Genomic DNA, 22,368 nt, shown 5'->3' with positions numbered 1-22,368 from the left:
CTTTACTCGGGCTTTTGAGTCTCACATGCCATGATTTTTCTGACTGCTACATTTGTCGTTACAATTTCAAAGCGTTGTAACCTAAGAAAACTCTTGGGCTTACGATTGTTTCGCAAAGATTCATATTTTTATCTTTGAGTAATTCTCGCTCGAAAAGAGTGCAAGTCAAAAATAGCTGCGCGCGCATTCTCTTTCAGCGTTCTGAACACTCTTACGCCACTTGGAAATAATTATAAGTTATCCTACGATCATTAAATATATTACTCTTCAATTTTTCAAACTTATTTAAAAATAAAAGTCAAAGAGGGCATCCTACTTAAAGGAACCTCCAGATTTTGAGTTAGATGCTAGGAATTTGTATGTGTTAATTTTGATCGCTTGGACCTTTAACTGTCTATAGCTGACTTGATAAAATATTTAGATAAAGTTTTGTCTCCAATTTGTCCAGATGTTTTGAACGAAATATTAGAAGTCCAAGTAACTAGTCGTAAACTATAGCTGATCTCAGTACAATCAAGTTAAGTACCGTAACTTCGCAACAAAAAACTGGTGAACACTCTCATAGTGGTATAAAATAATTCCTTTTCTTCTTCTGCAGGATTTTCTCCTTCTTTCTTTTTCTCATAAATTTCTTTTCATTTTTTAACTGAAATGTGTAGTATCCCAGGTACATTCCAAAAAAAGTGGATAGCTGCTTATTCGGGAATGTACTGCCTTAAGTATATTAAGTTTGAGTATATTAATAAGCATGAAATAATGTGAATGAGACAAGAACTTTAAGAAAGGTACATTTTAGATCACATGCATCAGAGAAAATAGTGTTTCTGGGTATTTTATCTAAACAACACTAAAGTGCAAATTTAAACTTTCTATTGTGTCAAAAAAATATCAATAGCTTGTAAAAAAGTTCCTAACATTTCATTTCGATGTATTTGCAAGACCAATCGAGGAGACGTCGGAGCCCATCAATAACTACAGAGTTCTACAAATGATAATAAAACTAATAAACCAAATTCTTTATTTTATCTTAAGTTCCAAAGTAAACTTTGAAAAGGTTTGCTTTGGTCGTTGCTTCTCCATCACTTTACTGCATACTCACTTTTCCATGTCCAAGAAGAATGGTTGTGCCAATCAGCCGTTGATTTATTGTATTTTTTTTTTTTAAAGAGGAAATCACTTTATTTACATAAATATTTACAAACTTCCAGAAGCCTGGTCATCCAGGCTTGTCAGGCACTATCTCCTTTCAACTTAACATCCTCGCATCTTTTAAACAAAAAAGAAACAAAAAAAGACAAGACACCTCTTGCTCACTCGATTATCCGACGGGTACCAGTAATATTCACTACCAATCCTCATACTGTTTGGCACTACTTGAGGTAAAAAAACAAAACAAAAAAACAACAACACATTGATCAAAATTATAACAACCAGCACATTGGCCCTTTAGCAACCTACGGAAATCGAATTTAACTGTCTGGTCTAAAATCTCACCTGGTAGTCTTTCCTATGTTAACTGAAGCTGGTGTCTGAGCGAGAAGCTAGACCGAGTCGATGGTTATTAAATCTTAATTTCAACTTTCCACGTTTTCACTATTTAATATGACTTTAATATAATTCTCCTTAAATGGTTGGAAATGCTGGAAAGACGACTGGAGGACTGCTGCAAGGTAGGGCAGAGATAACAAAGATCATACCAGCTAGCAGTTCTATCCTTTGCACTTAAATAATTTACTTTGAAGTTTTTTATTTTGCACGAACTTTTTATTTCAACATCTCTTAAAAGAATGCAAAAAAGAGTCATTTCAGCCAAAAATTTGCAAAAAGAAGTAGTTTTCCCGTCCTTTGAGTGAAACCGTGCTATGGTGAAAAAAAGAGTGTAAAAAACACGAAAGATTGCAAGTTGGCAATTCCAGCTGTTTCGGAGACAAGCCATAAAAAAAACGGCAGCTGAAACGTCGATTCGACGTCCTATGCACCAGGAATGGCTCTGGCAGATACTTATCCTTTTAACTCAGTTGTTTATTCAGGAAACAGAAGCAAATGCATATATAATGATCCTTTTATTAAAACTATCAACCGCAAGAAATATTATTTTTATTCAAGCATGATGACCTTTGTAGTCACGAAGCGTTGCTAATCAATGAAAGATAGAAATAAAGTTCAATTAGCTTCAAATAATCTCACCTCCTCCAACTTATCGAAATCATGCAGGTGTGCTTGAATTAGGGCTCTTTGGAAAATCTTATCCTTGAGTAACTTCCTTCCTCTCTAACCTATGTGCGGCTCAGCATGCGAACGCGTTCCTAAATGTAACACTCAAATATTTTCACAATAAGAGGGGAGATGACACCCCGTCAGAAGCTATATTTTACGCTTAGTTCAAGTATTTCCATGCAAATAAAGTGAGCGTCGTACATTTTTCCTACAGGTTTATTTTATGTCGTTGATGATAATTCCATTCATTTGCCATAGTGCTACATAATCGTTTTCGTATCCAGCGCAACGCAAAGACAAGGCCCAATCAAGCGGAATTCCGCCCAGGCATGGGAAAAATTGACCAAATATTCGCTTTAAGACAAACCCCTGAACACAGGGCAAAACCCGAGAAACCAACAGTGTCTCTATTCATAGATTTTATTACAGCTTTTGATTATGTTCTAAGGGATGGAATCTGGAATGCCATGACAGAGGAAGGAGTACCAGGTAAGATAGTCAGACTTATCCAAGCATACTACCAGAACACGCGAGCCCAAATTCAGATCGGTGGAGAACTCTCCTCGATGTTCTAAATTGATTGTGGTGTCCGGCAGGGATGTATATTGTCTCCCATCTTATTTAATTTCGTGACTGACTGGATTATGACCAGATCAATGACGAATTTTTCAGGCGTAAAAGTAAGTCCCTATTTCATGATAACTGATCTGGGTTGCACCGACGATATTTTCCTGTTAGGTGAATATTGTTCAAAAACTTAACCTACGGTATCAAAGGTGGCTGAGGAATTCTCTATGATCGGCCTAAAAATAGGGTCCCTGAAGACAAAAGTCATGGTGTCTGGTACATCATCTCAATGATCCCCAATTTTACAAAAACAGACGCCCATAGACGAGAAACATAAATTTAAATTCCTGGGCTCTCCGGTAGACCCAATAGGAGGATGCACATCAGAAATACAGTCAAGAATTACTTCAGCAACTGGAGTCTTCACCCAGCTAGATCACTCTCTATGGAACGAGAAAAATGTTCGTCTGAAGACAAGAATAAGGAATTACCAGGCTCTTGTTCGGTCTGTCTTACTATACGGCTGTGAGACATGGACTATGAAAGCATCCGACATTCAAGCCCTCAACGTATTTGACCATTCATGTTTAAGGAAAATCATTGGCACCAAACTCCGTGATCGTGTCAGCAATATCGAACTCCACAAAATCTGCTATCAGCCTTCTGATTTGGCCACTATAATTAAACAAAGAAGACTCCGATGGTTCGGCCATACACTTTGCCGCCCACACGAAACCTTTGTCAATAAGGCCCTCTGATGTACACGATTTTCGGGATGGAAAAAGCGACTCGGAGGACAAAATAAAACGTGGCTCGGCTGTATCAAAACTGACCTAGACCCAATCAATGGCTTCAAGAAGTATGGACGAATATGGGAAAAGTTCAGGCTCGATCTGATTGAGCCACTCGCAAAACGACAGAGACTCTTGACTTACTACAATGACGAAGCTACTGGACGCCAGGGAGAGCGGAGATGCTTGAGTCCTGCTACAAGTACAAGTAAGTAAGTACAAACCATATATAATACCTAACAAGATTATTGCAATCTTTGTATAGTTGCTGAATGATATTTTATGCATTTAGGGACGCATTCAAATAGGTAAGGAAAAGACACCTAGCAAGATGTGGCCTCATTTCAGAAAAGACCTTTTCCTCATGCTTCCTTGCTGCTCACGAAACAATATATTAGCGGCACGATAAGTGCACTTAACATGATTCTGTAGCATGCATTATCTAGTACAAATAGTTTTTAAGGGTAGAAGGAGGATACCCAAGCAGCCTATTTTATTTCCTAGAAGTCATTGAAGTGAATCAGTACAGCAGCTTATACTTGATCTTACTTCTTTGTTTTCAATTTTATTATCATCACATAAAAAAATCTTTTTGATGCTTTACTTCGAAAACTAAAAAAAAAGTTACTTCACGTGAATTTCTCTATAATACAGAACTAAATATAATATTGTTGCTTTCTATGCAATATCCCATTTAAGATTGCCCTCTTTGTCAAGCGGGAACTAGGAAACACATTACAAATAAATCTAGGCTTAGATCATTAGCAGAACCACTTAACTTCGAATAAATGGAATGATCCCCCTTTATGAATTGACTATAATGGCCGTGAAATATCCAAGAGATCAATAGTCACAGAGAAGGATTTATGGCGGACAAAAAGACAGAGTGAGACAAAGTGTGAATGTGGAATGCAATTACATGCTTAATGTGATTCTTTGAGAGAAACTCACAAGTGGCTTATCATTTTAGCGTGAAACGTCCGTGGCTGCTTTAATCTATTCCGACGATTTAATATGAGTATAATGGTTAAATACAAAGGTATTGTTAACGGGAGAGACAGAAGGAACATCCTTTCATTAACCAAGTAGAAGTTACTAACAACCTTTAATTGGATGCATTAGCGGAAACGATTAAGCAAGGATAAAAATATTTGTTTAATGTCAAACTAGTTCTGAAAAAAAAGTGGATTTTAAAGAAATTATTTTATGAGTGATTTTGCATTTGTGGTATTGATCCTACTTTTCTGCTGTCATAAGTACTATGAATGGTTGATTTCAGAGGGTAAATCTGTGGAAGCCCGGAACTTTAACAACTACATCGACCGTAGATCTTGATCTGGTAGACAAAACTGCGTTTTCCCCTAGTGAAGCGACTCTATACAGTCGTAGTTTGTTGCTACACAAAGAGATGTACAATCTTTCTACTTTATAGCCAAAACTGCTCGATCCGACCTTTAGACATAATAACCACGTTCCTTCTTTTCTATAACTCTGGTTTCTTCGAGACAACATCCTTCAAGCAGTGTTCACATACACTGACTGTGGCATCGAAATCCTTGCAAGTGAGGCTGTGTGAGAAGATCGTGGCTTTTGAAGAAATTATCAAAGAAGACTTCATAATGGGATGCCTCTTTAACAACAGATTTAAGACCATCTTTTGACCAAGGGATATTGCTGGCTGTTCCTCACTCATTGCTCACCCACTGTAGAAATCGGTTCTGTGGGGATATTTATGAAAAGGCTATCGAAACCAAATCGGTTTTCCTTGAATAAACACTTTTTACCTGTGAAGATAAAAAAAAGACACCGTTTGTTCGGCCATGGAAAGTTTGCTAAAGTTCAGTGTTCACGGCATCTAAAAGTGACCTTGCTTTAGCTATTTTGTCCCTTTACTGGGGCTCATTATTATTTGCAAATTGTAGGTTTTTCTTTATCTTCAGAAATCTGTTGTTGTCCATGACTTGTCCACTCATAGGAATGACTAGGTCGTCTGACCAGGACTTTTACATTCTTTCACTGGGAAGGCAATGATATCCTGATAGTGTCACAATTCCCAAAAGAAATTATCAAATTCTTCAAAGCTCAATGTGAAGCTGATGTTACCATTTTGAAAAGCATATCGTGTTGTTTCCCATTTGATCATAGCACGAATAGTTTTGTCATAGAATTGACGTAAAACCTCGAATTCAAACATGTCTATCATGTTGCTCACCATCTTTCCCAGGCTATTGTTTTGTTGTTTTTTTCCAGCGAAGGACGTTGTCCACATCATTAGCACCCAAAGTAGATAGTGAATCCAAAACTTAAGACGAGTATAAATTGGTACAATATCAAACAGTTCGTGGTAACTAACTGTAAGTAAGGAGCGACCCAGCTCAATAGTAACCGAAACTCTAAAAAATGGAATTTTAATAATAGTAGATACATCAAAAGAATTGGCTTTTTACGCTGGTTCCAAACATATAACATTCATTAAATTTAGTCTCATCCATCAAAAGTTACGAGCCTGAAAAAATTTGCCTTATTTTTGGAAAAAAATGCAGAACACCCCCTAAAAGTGATACAATCTTAATTAAAATCAAACCGTCATATTCAGTGTAACAGAAAACCCTACTGTAGACGTTTCAATTTCCTATCTGCAAAAATGTGGAATTTTGTATTTTTTGCCAGAAGAAAGGTCACGGATGCGTGTTTTTTTTCAGGAGTGATCGTATCAATTCACTAGTCCTAGAATATCGACAGCGGGCTCATTCGAACGGGAATTAAAAGTTCTAGTGTCCTTTTTAAGTGACCGAAAAAATTAGAGGGCAACTTAGCCCCCTCCCACGCTCATTTTATTCCCAAAGTCACCCAATCAAAATTTTTGGAGATAGCCAATTTGTTCAGCATAGTTGAAAATTTAGTAAATATTTCTTTGAGGATGACTTAGTCCCCCACAGTTCCCGGGGTAAGGGCTGCAAGTTATGAACTTTGCCCATTGCTTACATATAGTATTGGTTTTTGGGAAGTATAAAGACGTTTTCAGGAGGGATTTTCTCTGGTGGGGGGCTTGAGGAGGGGGTTACGTGGGAGGATCTTTCCATGGAGGACGTTTCCTTGAGGAAGGGACGTTTCTATGAAAGGGGTGCCAAATTCCTAGCATTATTTAAAAAACGATCAGAAATTAAATAAAAATAACAAGTTTTTTCAACTGAAATTAAGGAGCAACATTAAAACTTGAAACGAACAAAAATTATTACGTATATGAGGTGCTTTGCCCCCTAGTTTTTTTTAGTACTTTCAAAAAAGCTATCTATTCTAATTAAACGGCCTTCAAGATTCAGGGATTTGTGATTCGAACAAAATTTGAACTTTAACATAAAAAGCGAGGTATTGACTAGGGGGCGAGCGCCCTCATATACGTAATAATTTTTGTTCGTTTTAAGTTTGATTGTTGCTCCTTACTTTCAGTTGAAAAACTTGTTTTTTTTTATTTAGTATCAAACATAGAACGAAAAGATATTAGCATGACTGAAGAGATTATACCTAAAACAAGCGTAAATTGCAATTAGTCATGAATTCAAACTAAAAATAAACATGGATTCCTAATAGTAAATACTGTGTAACTACTTAGACTTAATAAAATACTAGAATTTCATTTTACTTAAAAAATAAAAAATTGCTCAGATTGAAGGATTTGGTGTCCAATATATTACAAATATACATCTTAAAAGAGGGGATATACTGGGAATTTAAAAGTCCCAAAAATCAGGGTTTTCTCAATAGCAAACTAAAATGTCACAAATATTCTAATGTCGACAGATGATTAGCATTTTAATTATTTTTATCATTAATTTTGGTATCTACAATAAAATCCTACCTGCTTCCTTATGCTTGCCTTTTTCGATCATCCTGGTTAGAAAGCAAATAATCTTTAAAATGAAAATTATGACACGAAAAAGAAACATTTCAAATTTAGTGAAAAAATTTTTTACTCTCTATTTTGTGAGGGACAAAAGATTAATGTCAGTTTGTCCCAAAGTGGAAAAAGAAATATTGAACGTGTCATTAAGTTTTGTAAAGAAGGGAACTCTTAGTGCTGCCTGACACGTGAGGTAGATTAACAAAGCGTAAAAACACGAAAAACGGGACTCTCAAAGTGAGAGATTAAGTTTTTCATAAAATAGTGGAATTCCAAGGAGGAGGAATCATAAATTCTCTCTGACAAAAGGTAATAGCTACGATGAGTTTTTTTTTCTTTTTAACGAAAGGTGACAAGAAATCACTTTGCAGAAAAATACTGGGGCTCGGATAACAGTGCAGCGGCCTCTTCTTGAAATCTTATTGGCCTTTGGTACTTTTGTTCTTTTTACATTTAAGACTTCAAATGTAAGGACATTGTAGCTGATTTAACACTTCACAAGACAATTGTGATGATAAAATCTGAGGTTTTACTTACTAAATAAACTCTCAACTACAGCTTTGCTGAACTGGAGAGTCAAGAACCATTGGATAAGAATTTTAAGGTTACCAGACCAAACATCTCCAGTACCATTCTCAAGGTAAGTTTTGACCTATTTTGATGATTTAAATTATCTGGAAGATTGACCTTGGCCAAAAATCTTCCGTTTGCATCAATCTTTATTTTATATCGTCTGAAACACACTATTCTTGTCGAAATAATTTTATAAGCCCTGGGCCTTTGGAAAATAAAGGTATTTTTAAATTCGAAGTTTCAACAAACTTTTCTAAGTTCTAAGATGGGATCCTCAAAGTTAACGCTTTTCATAATTTAAATGACTATTTGACCGTTGAAACTGGCAAGATTGTAAATAAAATTGTTTCCTCGAGTCTCGAAAAATCCTGAACATCTTGATTATAAGTATAAATAATTATGCTTTGCACACTTTTGTTATGGGGTACCTTTAAACCTTATGATTTTTATATATCGGGGAAACTAGTCAGTTTTTTAAAACATATAAGTGACTGTGAGAAGTGTAACGTTCTTTTTGGGTGTGCCCCCCGATTATAAGTTTTTTTCAGTTTTCCCATCTTGTTTCTCCTCGATTGCATTTTGTACGTACGAAGCGTTTAAATAAGCTATCATTTTGATTAATATTATTTAGCATGACCAGGAAAAGCCATCTCTTGACGAATATATTATTACTAAAACTTCCTTTTTCTTAAATTTTAGTCACCATTGTCATGAGTTGCTTTTTACTCGCATATTATTGCCAGGAAATGTTTTATAAATATTTTCACAAATTTCTCGAAAACTTAAACCCTTCCATTTTCGAAAGCCTACAATTCGAAACCATTGAATTTATATTTTTTTTTCTGTTCCAAATTCAAAAGCCATGCTTTCATACCTAAAACCATTTATAAAATGTTTTCTAAAACACAGTTAGCACTTTTAGTTAGTCGGATATCTGTATTTAGCCATCATCGCTTTGGAGCAGCCAGTGCTGCTTATAAGAGAGGAAGCAAATTATGAGTGGGTGGTAATCATTATGCGTAAACATTGACGCCCAACTAAATACGCATGTGAATCGTTCTTAAGAGATATAAATTTTCAGGGTTGAATTGTTCACTTACATCAAAACTTGATAAGTTTTCATCCTTACGAAGATTATCACCATAATAAAAATCGTCAAAGTCATGGAAACCATTGATGCACTTGAAAGTTTTGACATTCCTCTTTTTAATGACAATGGCAGAGTTAAGACCACAGTTGCTACAGCGACAATGAAGTTTCTATCCGACCAGATTGAATCTCTTTTACTATCCAAGTAATAGTTAAATACTTTTGTAAGGGTGTCGCCTACAATGACGTTGTAACTGATCATCGCTGAAATAAAATCAGAAATATTATACTATTTAGTTTCAGAGGCAGTAATGCCGCAGAGTGGCGTAGTTGTTTCTAAAGAGTCAAATAGTCCACACAAAACAAACAGTTAATACAGACATTTATTTTGAAAGTTCATTTAACTAAGCTGATTAGTTTGATGTTAGGAAAACTGTTTGTTGTAATTTTAAATTGAGCATCAGCTATTATGGATTTTTAAGTTTGACTCACTTATTCACTATAATTTCTGTTCGTTTTTGATCTCATTTATTTATTGATAGTAATTTCTGCGTGTCTTACGTCCGAATTATTAATTGACTTTATTTCTCCTCTTCTTTAGTTCAATGTAGCCCTTGAGTTTTTTTTAATAAACTTCTTTTTGAGAAAAAGTTTTAAAGTGAATCATCTAAAATGATGATACACACTAGACTGAAAAATATTGTAGATAAAGTTTTAATTTAAGGATAGTGCAGTTTGAAGAAGGGATGTCACCGCGATGACCAAATTTTCAGGCTTTGATGAGTAGTTAAAAGATGTTGGAATTCAGAATGGCAAATGTGTTTCACAAGTCTCTTTCGTGTAATCTACCAGTATCACTGTTCTTTACCAGTGTGCTTGCGCACTGTAAGTCCATGCATATATATAGTGGGTTTTTGAAATTGTGTTAAACCTAAACGTCCCAACTTTGAACCAACAACACCGTGGAGTTATAATTTCTTTTGTCGTTAAACAAACAATTTTTATCTATCTTCAAGTTTTTTTTTATGTTTTGCACAGGTTGAAAATAGGGCGGAAGCGTGGTATTTCCTAGACATGCTAACTTTGAAAATAGGCTTGCGCATTTGGGTAAATCAGCTTATAATAAGCGAGTATATGCATGCGTATCTACAAGGAATTATAGTGTTGATTATGCTGAATTGATCCACAAATGTAATTTATGTCTAGAGGTAATTCCATTCAAAATATTTTCAGTCAATTACAAGATAGGGTAAACAACAACTTTTCAAACAAACCCCCATAGGGTAGCAAAGCACTTACTGAAATCTATTTTGTTTAATATTTGAGAATAAAACTGAAAATAAAAGTTAGCTTATTCTGAGGATTAATTTATTTTATTTTTTGAGGTATTATCTTTTTTGGCAGATGTCTTATGAACAGTTTGTTTTTAATGACAAGTAAAGTCAAATTAAAAATAAGAAAACTTGCAGATAATCTAGGACCATATTTGCCTCATTAGCCCCCCCCCTCTATTTCCTATCTCCTCCTAATGAGCAAAGTATGTCTCAACCCTATTAGTGGAGAAAAGATACAGGAAAAAATGATCAAACCTTTTGGAAATTGTAACATATTTTTTGTGCACCAAAATGTTCATAAAAATTAACTTGATTACACACAAAAATCCAATTGAATCTGCTTTGTACAAGTATCCCAAATTTGTCCTTGGAGGGGGAAATGACGGCGAGAAATTGATTTTTGTGTTTATAAATATTTTAGAGTTTAGATAGTCATATCCTGTCAAATGAAGCATGCTGACTCCAAATCTGAATTTAGGGTTTCATTTTCTGTATCCTAATGCCCATTCCGCCCTAAAAAGATGGGGAAGGGGGGAAAACTTTAAATTAAAATGTTGTTGAATTGTTTGGTCGTTTCCTATAAAATTAAAGGTAGCAAATTTGAAAATGAAGTTAAAAACTTGATTTTACGTGGTCAAGTACCTCATCTTACCTAAAACGGTTGTGAAAGTTGAATTACATGAACCAGGTTTTTTTAATCATTTCATTGTATTCACTATTTCCGATCAAGCTAGGAATGGCGTCTTAGAATATGAGTCTCATCAGTTTAATTTCAAACCAGTATTCCAAAACTCCCCTCCTCCTCCAGTTTGCCGTTTCCATTTCTTAGCGCCATTCTTTAGGTGATCCAATCAGCAGGGCCAACTACCATTGTATTTGCTAGATGACTGGGTTCAAGGCTGTATACAAGGTTTATGCCGTTTTATCTACTTCAAAAAAAAAGAAAGAAAACAGTAAACTGGAATCCGCGAGTGCTGAGTGGAAGTATTTAGTGAGATACTGTTTAGGATTATGCGTCTGATTTTGGACAAGAGTGGGAAATCATTTCTGCTTTTAAACTTCATTTATGCAGTGCCATCTACTGTGTATTATTCAAGCCAAGATTGTTTTTCTTCAGGTGGCAATGGGTCGAATTTTGCCGAGTTCCATATACATATCCCGACAAAAAAAATATACCGAGAACCGCCACGGTTTTACAGTTGTTTTAAAAGAAACGTGTAAACACCGGGTCGAATTAATCTAAGGCCTATGGTGTAACCTCAAGTCTTACCAACCATGCAGAAATACAGCAGTGCAACGAATACACTAATTGTCGATTCTAAAAAATATTCCTTTATTTTCTTGTTAGCCAAGTTAGTAATACAATTCAAACAAAAAGGCAGCTCCTTACATTGAACCCCTAGAACAGGGGTTGTAACTGGTAAAATTGGTCACGGTAAAATCGGGTATTTTACCGTAATTTGACGGACCTCCGTAAAATTGGTATTTTACCTATTTCACGTAATTTACGTACTGTACCTATTTTACGTATTTCACCGGTATCTTACATATTTTCCTGACATATTCTACGACGCCTTGCAATTTTCACAGCACAAAAGCGCAAAGTGGCTTGCAGAAAAAGAACTAAATATGATTTTGTTTTGTGTATAGCTGTGTCTATCGGTTTAAAAGGCCGTCTGTCTGATTAAGGTCTCGTCTCCTGTTATCAGAACGATAAAGTGTATTATAGTACAGGTAATTATAATTTTAAAATGATGAAATATTAGCTGAAACAATGTTAAATTAGTTCTGTGAACCGTTAAAGACAGAAAGGGCTACAAGCAGGAGTGACATATGACAAACAAGAAAAATAAATAAATAAATTAAATAGTGAGAAAAATGAGGGTAGTATCAGCCAGCGTACAAAAAAGAAGCTAAAATGATAGAGGCAGATATTTCGTCAGTGACTTCCGCCCAGCCGTGTTCAATGCTTAAAAAAAGAAGGAAAACTAACCTTGTAATTTAGCTATAACTAAGCAGAAGAAATGCTGAATCAAACAAACCAAAAACCAAACCAGAACAAACGAAAGATTATTCACCAATTAGATTGGGCAAGAATTTCCTGCTTATTTATTGACTTAGATTGTCTACTGACCTAATTTTCGTTAAAAGTGTGGTCAGCTGATCTTAATTTAGACTGAAGAAAAATTTTATTGAAAAATGTAACTTAAAATTAAAGGATTCAAATAACACTTTTCTTCAATTTATATTAAGATCAGCTGACCACACTTTTAACGAAAATTTCTTCCATTCAATTAACTGTCATCCATTGAATTAACTGAGAGTTTCATCCACTTAATTAACTGTCTAGTTTATCCCTTTGATAATCTTGTGCCGAGGGTAATACCTCAGCATTTGGACAGTGCCTGATTTCGGAAATCTGTTAGAAAAAAAAAAAAAAAAATTTACCATTATTTAAGAGTAAAATCAGATTACAATTTTTTTTTTACATTTAAACCTAAGAAATGTTACCCTAACAGCCTTGCATATTTAAATAACTGTATTCAGCCACATTCCTCATATCATATATATTTTATTTTTCATTTATATATAAAAGTACCGAATACAAGTAAGAAAGAGGTTTTTAACACTTTGATGACTTTTGACTAACAAAGCACTGGAGGATAATAGTGGAAAATTCACAGTCATTAAGACTGTCTTCAACAGGATTTGCTTGCAAATCTAGCTCCTCTCCTTCAGATTTGGATTCTGATTCAGGTGACTGTGCCTGCTCTGATACTCCCAACCCCCCCAAAAAAAATTAAAGTCCTGGATACCCCTAAGGATTATATTATCCATTTCTACCTCCACCTTCCCATCGTCTCTCCCTTGGGTAATGCAATACGATTGCCTCTGACTTAACAGGAGAGTAGAAAATTCAATTCCCTTCTAATGAAAATCCAGTATTGTCCAAGGGGAAAATAATGAGGAATTTTCTGTGGGAGTGGGGAGAACATTCCGTGGGGGTATTTTCCGGGGGACGTGGGGGTTCAAACGCCGGCTCCCGGGGAAAAGATGGCTTGAAAACAAGATTTCTCTGAGATGTGAAATTTAAAATAAAAATGAGGATATTGATTCTGCTTAGGCCCTCCACATTGCTGAAAAACCAGACCATGTAGCTCTTTTTGATGAGAACACTTTAATATTTGAAGCAAATGGCTTTCCACATTCTTTAAGGAAGGCAATTGAAACTAAAAAAAATCCATGATCCAAAACTCCACTTTTCAGGTGCTATTTGCAAATAATGAAGGGGAAAGACACGTTGATGCTTCAACAACACCGGAAAATCTTCTGAAGACGGTGCGGTTCCAGTGAACTAGAGGATGCGAGTCTCTCAAATGTATCTGACATGGGAACGGTTTGCCCTGCAGCTCTGCAAGTGGGGAGTGTGAAGGGGCGCTATGTGCAAACGCTGCGGTAGGAAAGGATGAGGACGATAGCGAAGACCAGAAGGAAGAAGAATGAGCTTTAGGTTATGCTTTAAAATCAAAATGTTTTTGTGATTAGTTTAACTGAGTTCCGAACACTTCTTTTTCTTATAAATGATTTGTTTGAAGTTTTGCTTACGATTAAAGAAGTAGTTTTTAAGATATTATTCTTAGCAACAACTCATATTACAGACTTCTTAGAGGTAGAAATAAAGTAAATAGTAAACAAGAACTGTTTTTGACAGTGCTTTATTTGATACAAAATGATCCTTTAGCCACAGGAATCTGTCAAATAATGAACTGCACACTTTGCCCCCCCCCCTCCATTACATAAAGGTGAAATTGATATTGAGGTACCGAAAACTGAATTTCTGACATTGAATTTGGAGTCGTCATGCTTGTTTTGATAGGAAACGACTATTTACACTCCAAAATATTTATAAACATAAAATCAATTTCTCCCCTTATTTTCCCTTAACACCGCCTGTAAGTAATTACAGCCAGTCCAAAGCCTGGATAAAGGAGGACGGTTTTGCAGTGGTCTAACAAACTATACTTAGAAAAATTTATGCTATAGAAACGTTCAAAATGCGCCAAAGTTTTTTTTTATGATTGCCCAATCTAATAATGATCCCCGTATTACCCGACGTTGACGACATCAGAACACCCCCGGACACGATTTATTTTAAGCAAACTGTCCCATAAAACTGGGTTTTTGGAACGTCAGAAACCACGGCCCAACTATCGGAAACTGAACAGGTTATGAAAGAAATGCATAATTATGGTCTGGATATGCTAGCAATCTCTGAGGTCAGATGGACTGGAGCAGGCAAACAAACCTGGATAAAGGATTTACTATCCTGCACAGTAACCTCAAGAATAAGAAAGTAGCGGTTGTGTCTGTAATACTCTCCAAAACAGCTTCAAGAGCCTTGACAAATTGGACCTTCATTTTCGAAAGGACTATCACAGCTCCATTTGCGGGTAACAATGCAAAGCTAACCATAGTAGAATGTTACTCGCCTACAAACAACACGGACAACGCAGTGGATGATAGCTTCTACAACACCCTTCAAACGGTGACAAAAGACATTCCCAGTCATGATTTATTTTGTTTTCCTGGTGATTTCAGCGCCAAATTGGGGAATAATAAATCTTATTGCCCAGAGATCCGTGGAAGCAAAGGAATCAGGGAGGTAAATGAAAACGAAACGCTGCTAATGGACTTTGTTCTTACAAATGACCAAATAATTGGGGGCATCATGTTTGCACATAAGAAATTCTGAAAATATTCTTGGAAATCCCCTGACGCGAAAATGCGCAATCAAATTGACCACCTTTAGATCAGCGGAAAATGGAAGTCTAGTGTGCAAGATGTGAGAGCTTTCAGAGATGCTGACATGGCGTCTGGTCATGGTCTAATGATAACAAGGATAGCATTGAAGCTAAACACCACACAGAAGATCAGGTACAAAGTAAACACAACCTTCGACTCCTCGAACCTTTCCACTGCAGCAATCGAAATGAGTTCGTCGTTACATTTTCTAACAAATGTAAAGCTCTTCCCTTAGATGTTGACAATGAGTTAATCTGGAACATCATTTAAGAGGCTTACGATCAGACGGCCACCGCTACGCTGGGGTACGCCAAGAGACCAAAAGACCAATGCATATCAGAGAGAACCTGGAACCTAATTGGTGAGTGTCGTAACTTAAATCAGCAGCTCGTAAAATGTGGTGAAAATAGTGACACAACTCTCAAAAACCAAATGTACAGAGACCTAGATTAACAAGTCAAAAGGAGCGCAAGAAGCGATAAACGCAATCTTTAGGATAAAAAAGCTGCCATGGCGGAGGAAGTGGCGTAAAGTTGTGACTCCAGAGCCGTATACAAGATCACCAATGAAATTGTGCCAAAATGCCGAAACGTAAACGGAACAGTTAAAGATGCAGATGGCAAAATTGTCTCAGACCCATCAAAAATAACCGTAGTATGGGCCTTGCCTTTAGGGAAGATTTTGAACAGACTCCACCCAGTGGATCCACCAGATATCCCTGCAACCCCTTTTTAGCCTCCCAATCAACACAAAAGAATTTTTTTATTTAGAAGTCCGACAGGCAGCCCAAAAGGTGAAGAATGGCAGAGCAGCAGGAGCTGACAGAATAACAGCCGAGATGACAAAAATATTACTGAATACCTGTATTGATGCGCGGTTTAAGATTTTTGCTAGTATCTGGAATTCTGAAAAGGTACCCGATGATTGGACAAAAAGTACGCTCATCAAACTTTTCAAGAAAGGAGACGCGAAAAATTGTGAAAACTGGAGGGACATCAGTCTCCTCTCTATTTCGGGTGAACTCTTCTCAAAACTCATTCTTCAGTATATTGAGACAATAAGCGCTAAATACCTACAGGACCAACAACAATGTTTCTGGCCATCCCGTTCTTGTACCGATCTCATCTACACACTATAGATGAGGACTGAGGAGTGTAGTGGATGGCGAGAAAAATATACTTGATTTTCGTGGACTTCAAGAAAGCCTTCAACTCCATCGACCAAGAATCGCCTTGGAAAATACTGCGATACTGTGGAATTCCTGATAAAATAGTGGCCCTAATTGTTGCAGTCCATGAAAACACAAAATGCTGTGTTCGGATCCAAAAAGGAAATACTAGATATTCTCATATCAGGCCCGACGTAAAAATGGTTGGATTCTTTCTCCGTTCCCCTTCGTCCTCGCTGCCGGCTACATACTTCTTGATTGTACAAAGCACGGCATTTATATTGGAGAAGGCAAAAAGGTAGCCAATCTTGATTTTGTAGATTATATTGCCTTGATGAAAAGTAGCATGACCAAATTTCAGGATTTCCTCAATACTATCCATGGAAATGCTGGCCAAATTGGCATCATTATTAACACAGAGAAAACAAAGAGCATGGCAACAACTAATTCCCCCCTGAACATAAAGTGTAGAGATTCAAATGTCGAGCAGGCCATAGAATTCAGGTACCTTGGCAAGATGGTGGAAAATTCAGGATCAAATGAGCAGGAAGTGCAGTTGAGGACAGGGCAAGCCAGTAGAGCTTTTAACCAACTAAAACTAGTATGGCAATCGAAAAAGCATTCTAAGAAATTAAAAATGAGGTTATTTAGCAGCAACATCCTTTCTGAACTTCTCTACAGCAGCGAGTACTGGAATTAAGTCAACAACAAGAGAGACGGATTCTTGCCTTCAAAAACAAATGCCTTCGGAGAATTCTGAATATTGACTGGAGAGATCACGTCACAAACCAGATAGTCCAATCCATCTCAGGCCAGCTAATGGTTACAGACATAATTCGGCGACGAAGGTGACGATACCCTGTGCACGTGATCCACAAGAAGAACGATAGAATCCCAAGGCAGATCTTGGAATGGCATCCTTAGGGAAACCGCAGGAGAGGTCGATCAAAAACCACCTTGGGTCGAGGATATCAACGGGACCTGTCCTACATTCAAACGACGATACGACCCCCATATGAAGATGGTTTGGCGGCGGTGCACATACGAGACGACTGGCATCTATTTGTGGATCCCCTGGGTGCCTACGGGGGCACAGAAGGATATAAAGTCTAAGGTAAGGTTCCCCCCCTTAAAGGGCAAATTTGGGACACTTGTGCAAGGGGGATTCGGGTAGATTTTTAATTGTGTAATTAATCTGACTTTTGTGAACATTTCGGCATGAAAAAAATTCTGTTACATATTCTCTGGTGTCAAACCGCATATTTCCTCCACTACATATACAAAAGATTGTAGATAGTTTTGAAAGACTCTTTTTTTTCTTACTAATTCAATACAATAACAGACATCTTCGTACTAGGCAAACCTTGTTAAAAATTCAAACCCTTCGAAAATGGTGTCAGATCGAAATGAAAAGCACACCATTGGAAGTAGCATGGTCAAAAACCTTGTTTGGGAGATTTACATTCATCCATAATGAACGACAAGGACAATGGTACCTATTATTTTGGGTAATCTTAAAAGTAAATTCTAATTGAAAAAAAAACAAACTTATGGGGATTTCAAAAAGAGCCTCAACATCTCAAAAATGACACCAACTCGCAATGAAAAGTGAACCATTAAAATCAGCACGGTCGAAAACCATGTATAGGAGAATTATAGTCCTCCACCTTGAACAATAAGGAAAATCACTTTTTTGTATGGGTAATACTGATGTGTCTCCTTTTCTTTTTTTTTTCTTTTTCTACCAGGGCTTTCGGTGCCATTTCTCAAGTGTAAAATCCGGGACATAAAACAAGTCAGATGGGACTAGGTGTAGGCTAGGAAGCAATTTTAACCCAACTTTTTTCAAACCTTCTTATCTAGCGTGTGAAAAAAGTGCTGGGATGTGATGGAAACGGATTCCACGATCGAGCTTCCTGGACACTTTTTAGCTAATTATGCTCACAACTTGCTCAGGTTTCTGAAGAAATAATATGAATTTATATCAGTATTCAAAAGTATTTGATTTCTAAAAAACTTATCTTCGAAGCTAGGACATTTTACTTAGATTCAATGAAAAAAATCAATTGGAAGAAAGAAGTAGCATTAATACTTATAATAAACAGAAATTATTTCGTATATGAGGTGGGTTACCCCATCCACCCGAAAAAAATTCATAGCAGCGTTGCTTCTGCATTAAATTTAAATTCAAAACGGGCAAAGACTAATTAAAAAAATACAAAAGTTTTTCTGAGGGGTAAGAGCGAATATGAAATTTAAAACGATCAAAAATTATTGCTTCACAGTCTATCTTACATATATTGATAAGACTAGTGCAAATAAATTAATTGCAAAAAACTAGTGCAAAAAAATTATCATTTTTCTAGTGTTTTACTGAAAACACAAAAGCTAAATATAAAAACTAAGAATGTTGATTTTGGATCAAAAGTGAGTAGGTAGCTTAACAATAACAAACTAATCTATAAGGTTTTTTCATAGTAAACATGGAATGTCCTTTTATGAACCAAATCGAGGTCCAAACATTAGACAGAGGTCGTTTTGCAAAAATGATACCGAATTAAACGAATAAACTAAGAAGTAATCCTAAAATGCTTTGTTTTTAAACTGTAAAAGTGTTCCTTAATCAATATGCTTTTACCGTGCTAAAACTTCGAAACTTAATAAATTCCCATTTCATATGTCTCTAACTCTGAAAAGAATCAGATTAATTTCTCTGAGATTTTGGTAAAAAAAAACTAATTTACTTATTTCAGAATATTAATTCAAAAAACTTTTTCCACAATATAAGTTTTTCCAAGAAAAGTAAAGAACTCCATTGAACCAAAAATGAGCAAAAATAAAATAAAATAATCTACCAAGCGTGAAACTACCACAAATCAGGATCGATAAATAAATGAAACCGTAAGCGAACAGAAATTACAATAAATAACCGAGTCAAACTGAAAAAGAGCAGAAATTAACATGAGTAGGGCTCAAAACCCCTATGCCTTCCGAAGGCCAGAACATAATTTGCACTTTAGTGAAAAAATGTAAATGTTTTTACTTTTATAACTTTAATAAATCAAATAATATTAACATTTTGATTAATTAATATCAGTATATGTATACTAAACTGACAATGCGCATTCATCTCAAAATTTTGATTGGATATGTTTGGGGGAATCGTGGGCGCGAGAAGGGGTTTGTTGCCCTCCAATCACTTTCGACTATTAAAAAGGGCATTAGCCCTTCCAAATTCCAATCGAAAGAGCCTTTTTTGAAGTTTCTACGACAACACTATCTATAAAAGCCTTATATGCACCCAGAGTATAACTTACAACCCTTGTCCTGAGGACTGTGAGGGGGTTGTCATCCTCAAAGACCTAATTTCCAGAACTTTCATCTACGTTGAACAAAATGACTATCTCAAAATTTTGATTGGATGTGTTTGGAGAAATGGTGGGTGTGAGAAGGGGGTTAGTTGCCCTCCAATCCCGTTCCACTAGAAAAAAGGGCACTAGCCCTTTCAATTTCCAACTGAATGAGCCCTTTTGGAAGTTTCTACGACAACGCTTTCTATAAAAACTGAATGTATCCCCAGGGCAAAACTTACAATCCTTGCCTTGAGGGCTGTGGAGAGGAGTGTGATCCTCAAAAATATAATTTTCGGACTTTTTGACTACGTTGAAAAAAAACTATCTCAAAATTTTGATCGGATGGGCTTGGGGAAATGGTGGGAGTGAGAGGGGTGTTAGTTATCCTCCAATCACTTTCGACTGTTAAAAAGGGTACAATCCCTTCCAATTTCCAATCGAACGAACCCATTTGGAAGTTATAACTTACAGGGCATAACTTACAAGCCTGGCCCTGAGGGCTCTGAGGGGGTTATGATTCTCAAAGATTAATTTCTAAAGCTATTAACTACGTTGAAGAAAATGGCTACCTAAAAATTCTGATTGGATGTGTTTGGGGAAAAGATCAGCAGGGGAGGGGGATTAGTAGCCCTCTAATCACTTTCTACTATTAAAAAGGGTACTAGCCCTTTGAATTTCCAATCGAATGAGCCCTTTTCAAGTTTCCACGACGCTTTCAATATAGCCTTTAAGCTTTCATTGAGGTTTCAATAAAAGCCTTATATACCCCAAAGGGCATAACTTACAACCCTTATCCTGAAGGATGTGGGGGGGGGGATGTCATCGTCAAATATATATTTTCCGGACCTTTTCACTACTTTGAACAAAATGGCTATCTCAGAATTTTGATTAGATGTGTTTGGATAAATGGTTGGCGTGGAAGGGGTGTTAGTTGCCTTTCAATCATTTTTGACTATTAAAAAGGGCACTAGCAATTTCATTTTCCAATCAAATGAGCCCTTTTGAAGTTTCTACGACACTGCTTTCTATAAAAACTTTATATGCTCCCTGGGAATAACTTACAACCCCTGCCCTGAGGGCTGTGGGGGGGGGGGGGTTATCATCCTCAAAAACATAATTTCCAGAACTTTCAACTACATTGAACAAAGTGGCTATCTCCAATTTCCATGACTATTCCAATTTCCAATAATGGTTATTCCAATTTCCAGTGGAATGAGCCCTTTTCGAAGTTTCTACGACAATTCCTTCGATACGAAGTGCCCTGCTACGGAAAAAAAATACATTGTGCTAACATTGTTCTTTACTTTGGCAGCGCCATTGTGCCCCCTATGATAGTATACCACTTGTAAGCTGGTAGTAGTGTATGTGTCTGACTGAATCTTGATAAACTCCCACTTCATATGTCTCTAGCTAAAAAGAATCCGATTCATCCTACTCAGACTTTGATAAAAACCCAATTAGCCTATTTCAGACTCTAGTATACCACTTGTAAACTGGTAGCAATATCTATGTCTGACTGAATCTTTATAAATTCCTACTTCATATGTCTCTAACTCAAATAAGAATCCGATTGATTTCTCTTAGACTTTGGTAAAGCCCAATTTACCGATTTCAGACTCTAGTTTACCACTTGCGAGTTGGTAGTAATATCTGTGTCTGACTGATTCTTGATAAATTCCCACTTTTATGTCTCTAACTCTAAAAAAATCGATTAATTTCTCTTAGACTTCTAAATCATCTATTTTAGACTCTAATATATCACTTGTGAGCTGATAGTAGTGCCTGTGTTTAACTGAACCATGATAAATTCCCAATTCATATGTCTCTAACCCTTACTGTGTCTGACTGACTTTTGAGAAATTCATATTTTATATGTCTCTAATTCTAAAAAGAATCCGATTCATCTCTCTCAGACTTTGGTAAAAACCTAATTCACATACTTCAGACTCTAGTATATCACTTTTTAGCTTATAATAGTGTCTGTGTTTGACTGAATCTTGATAAATTCCTCCTTCGTATGTCTCTAACTGTAAAAAGAATACGATTTATCCCTCTCAGACTTTGGAATAAACTTAATTCACCCATTTCAGACTCTAGTATATCACTTGTGAGCTGCCAGTTGTGTCTGTGTTTGACTGAATCTTGATAAATTCTCACTTCGTATGTTTCTAACTCTAAAAAGAATCTGATTCATCTCTCTCAGACTTTGGCGATAAAAACCTAATTAATCTATTTTTGACTCTAGTATACCACTTTTAAGCTGATAGTAGTGTTTGTGTCTGACTGAATTTTCATAAATTTCCACTTCATATGCGTCTAACTCTAAAAATAATCCGATTCCTCTCTCTCAGTCTTTGGTAAAAACCTAATTCATCTATTTAAGACTCTATTATTTATATCACTTGTGCGTTGGTAGTAGTGTCTGTGTTTGACTGAATCCTGATAATACCACATCATATGTCTCTAACTCTAAAAAGAAGAGCTTATAGTAGTGTCAGACTGAATCTTGATAAATTCCCACTTTATATGTCTCTATCTCTAAAAAGAATCCGATTTATCTCTCTTAGACTTT

At 36.3% G+C, this 22,368-nt stretch overlaps 1 protein-coding gene across 1 annotated transcript in view; it reads right to left on the bottom strand.

Moving 5' to 3' along the window:
* LOC148953958 (putative sodium-coupled neutral amino acid transporter 11) overlaps positions 1-22,368 on the bottom strand; it is a 175,541-nt gene that overhangs the window by 19,477 nt on the left and 133,696 nt on the right. The window contains exon 5 of the mRNA XM_089086866.1: positions 9,150-9,402. Within this exon, the coding sequence (XP_088942992.1) occupies positions 9,150-9,402 (253 nt within the window). The remainder of the gene's footprint in view (positions 1-9,149; positions 9,403-22,368) is intronic.

This window comes from Artemia sp. Qi Xiang Cuo, chromosome 3 (genome assembly GCF_049724085.1).
Source record: "Artemia sp. Qi Xiang Cuo chromosome 3, ASM4972408v1, whole genome shotgun sequence".
NCBI lineage: Eukaryota > Metazoa > Arthropoda > Branchiopoda > Anostraca > Artemiidae > Artemia > Artemia sp. Qi Xiang Cuo.
This window is presented reverse-complemented; position numbering and strand designations above follow the sequence as displayed.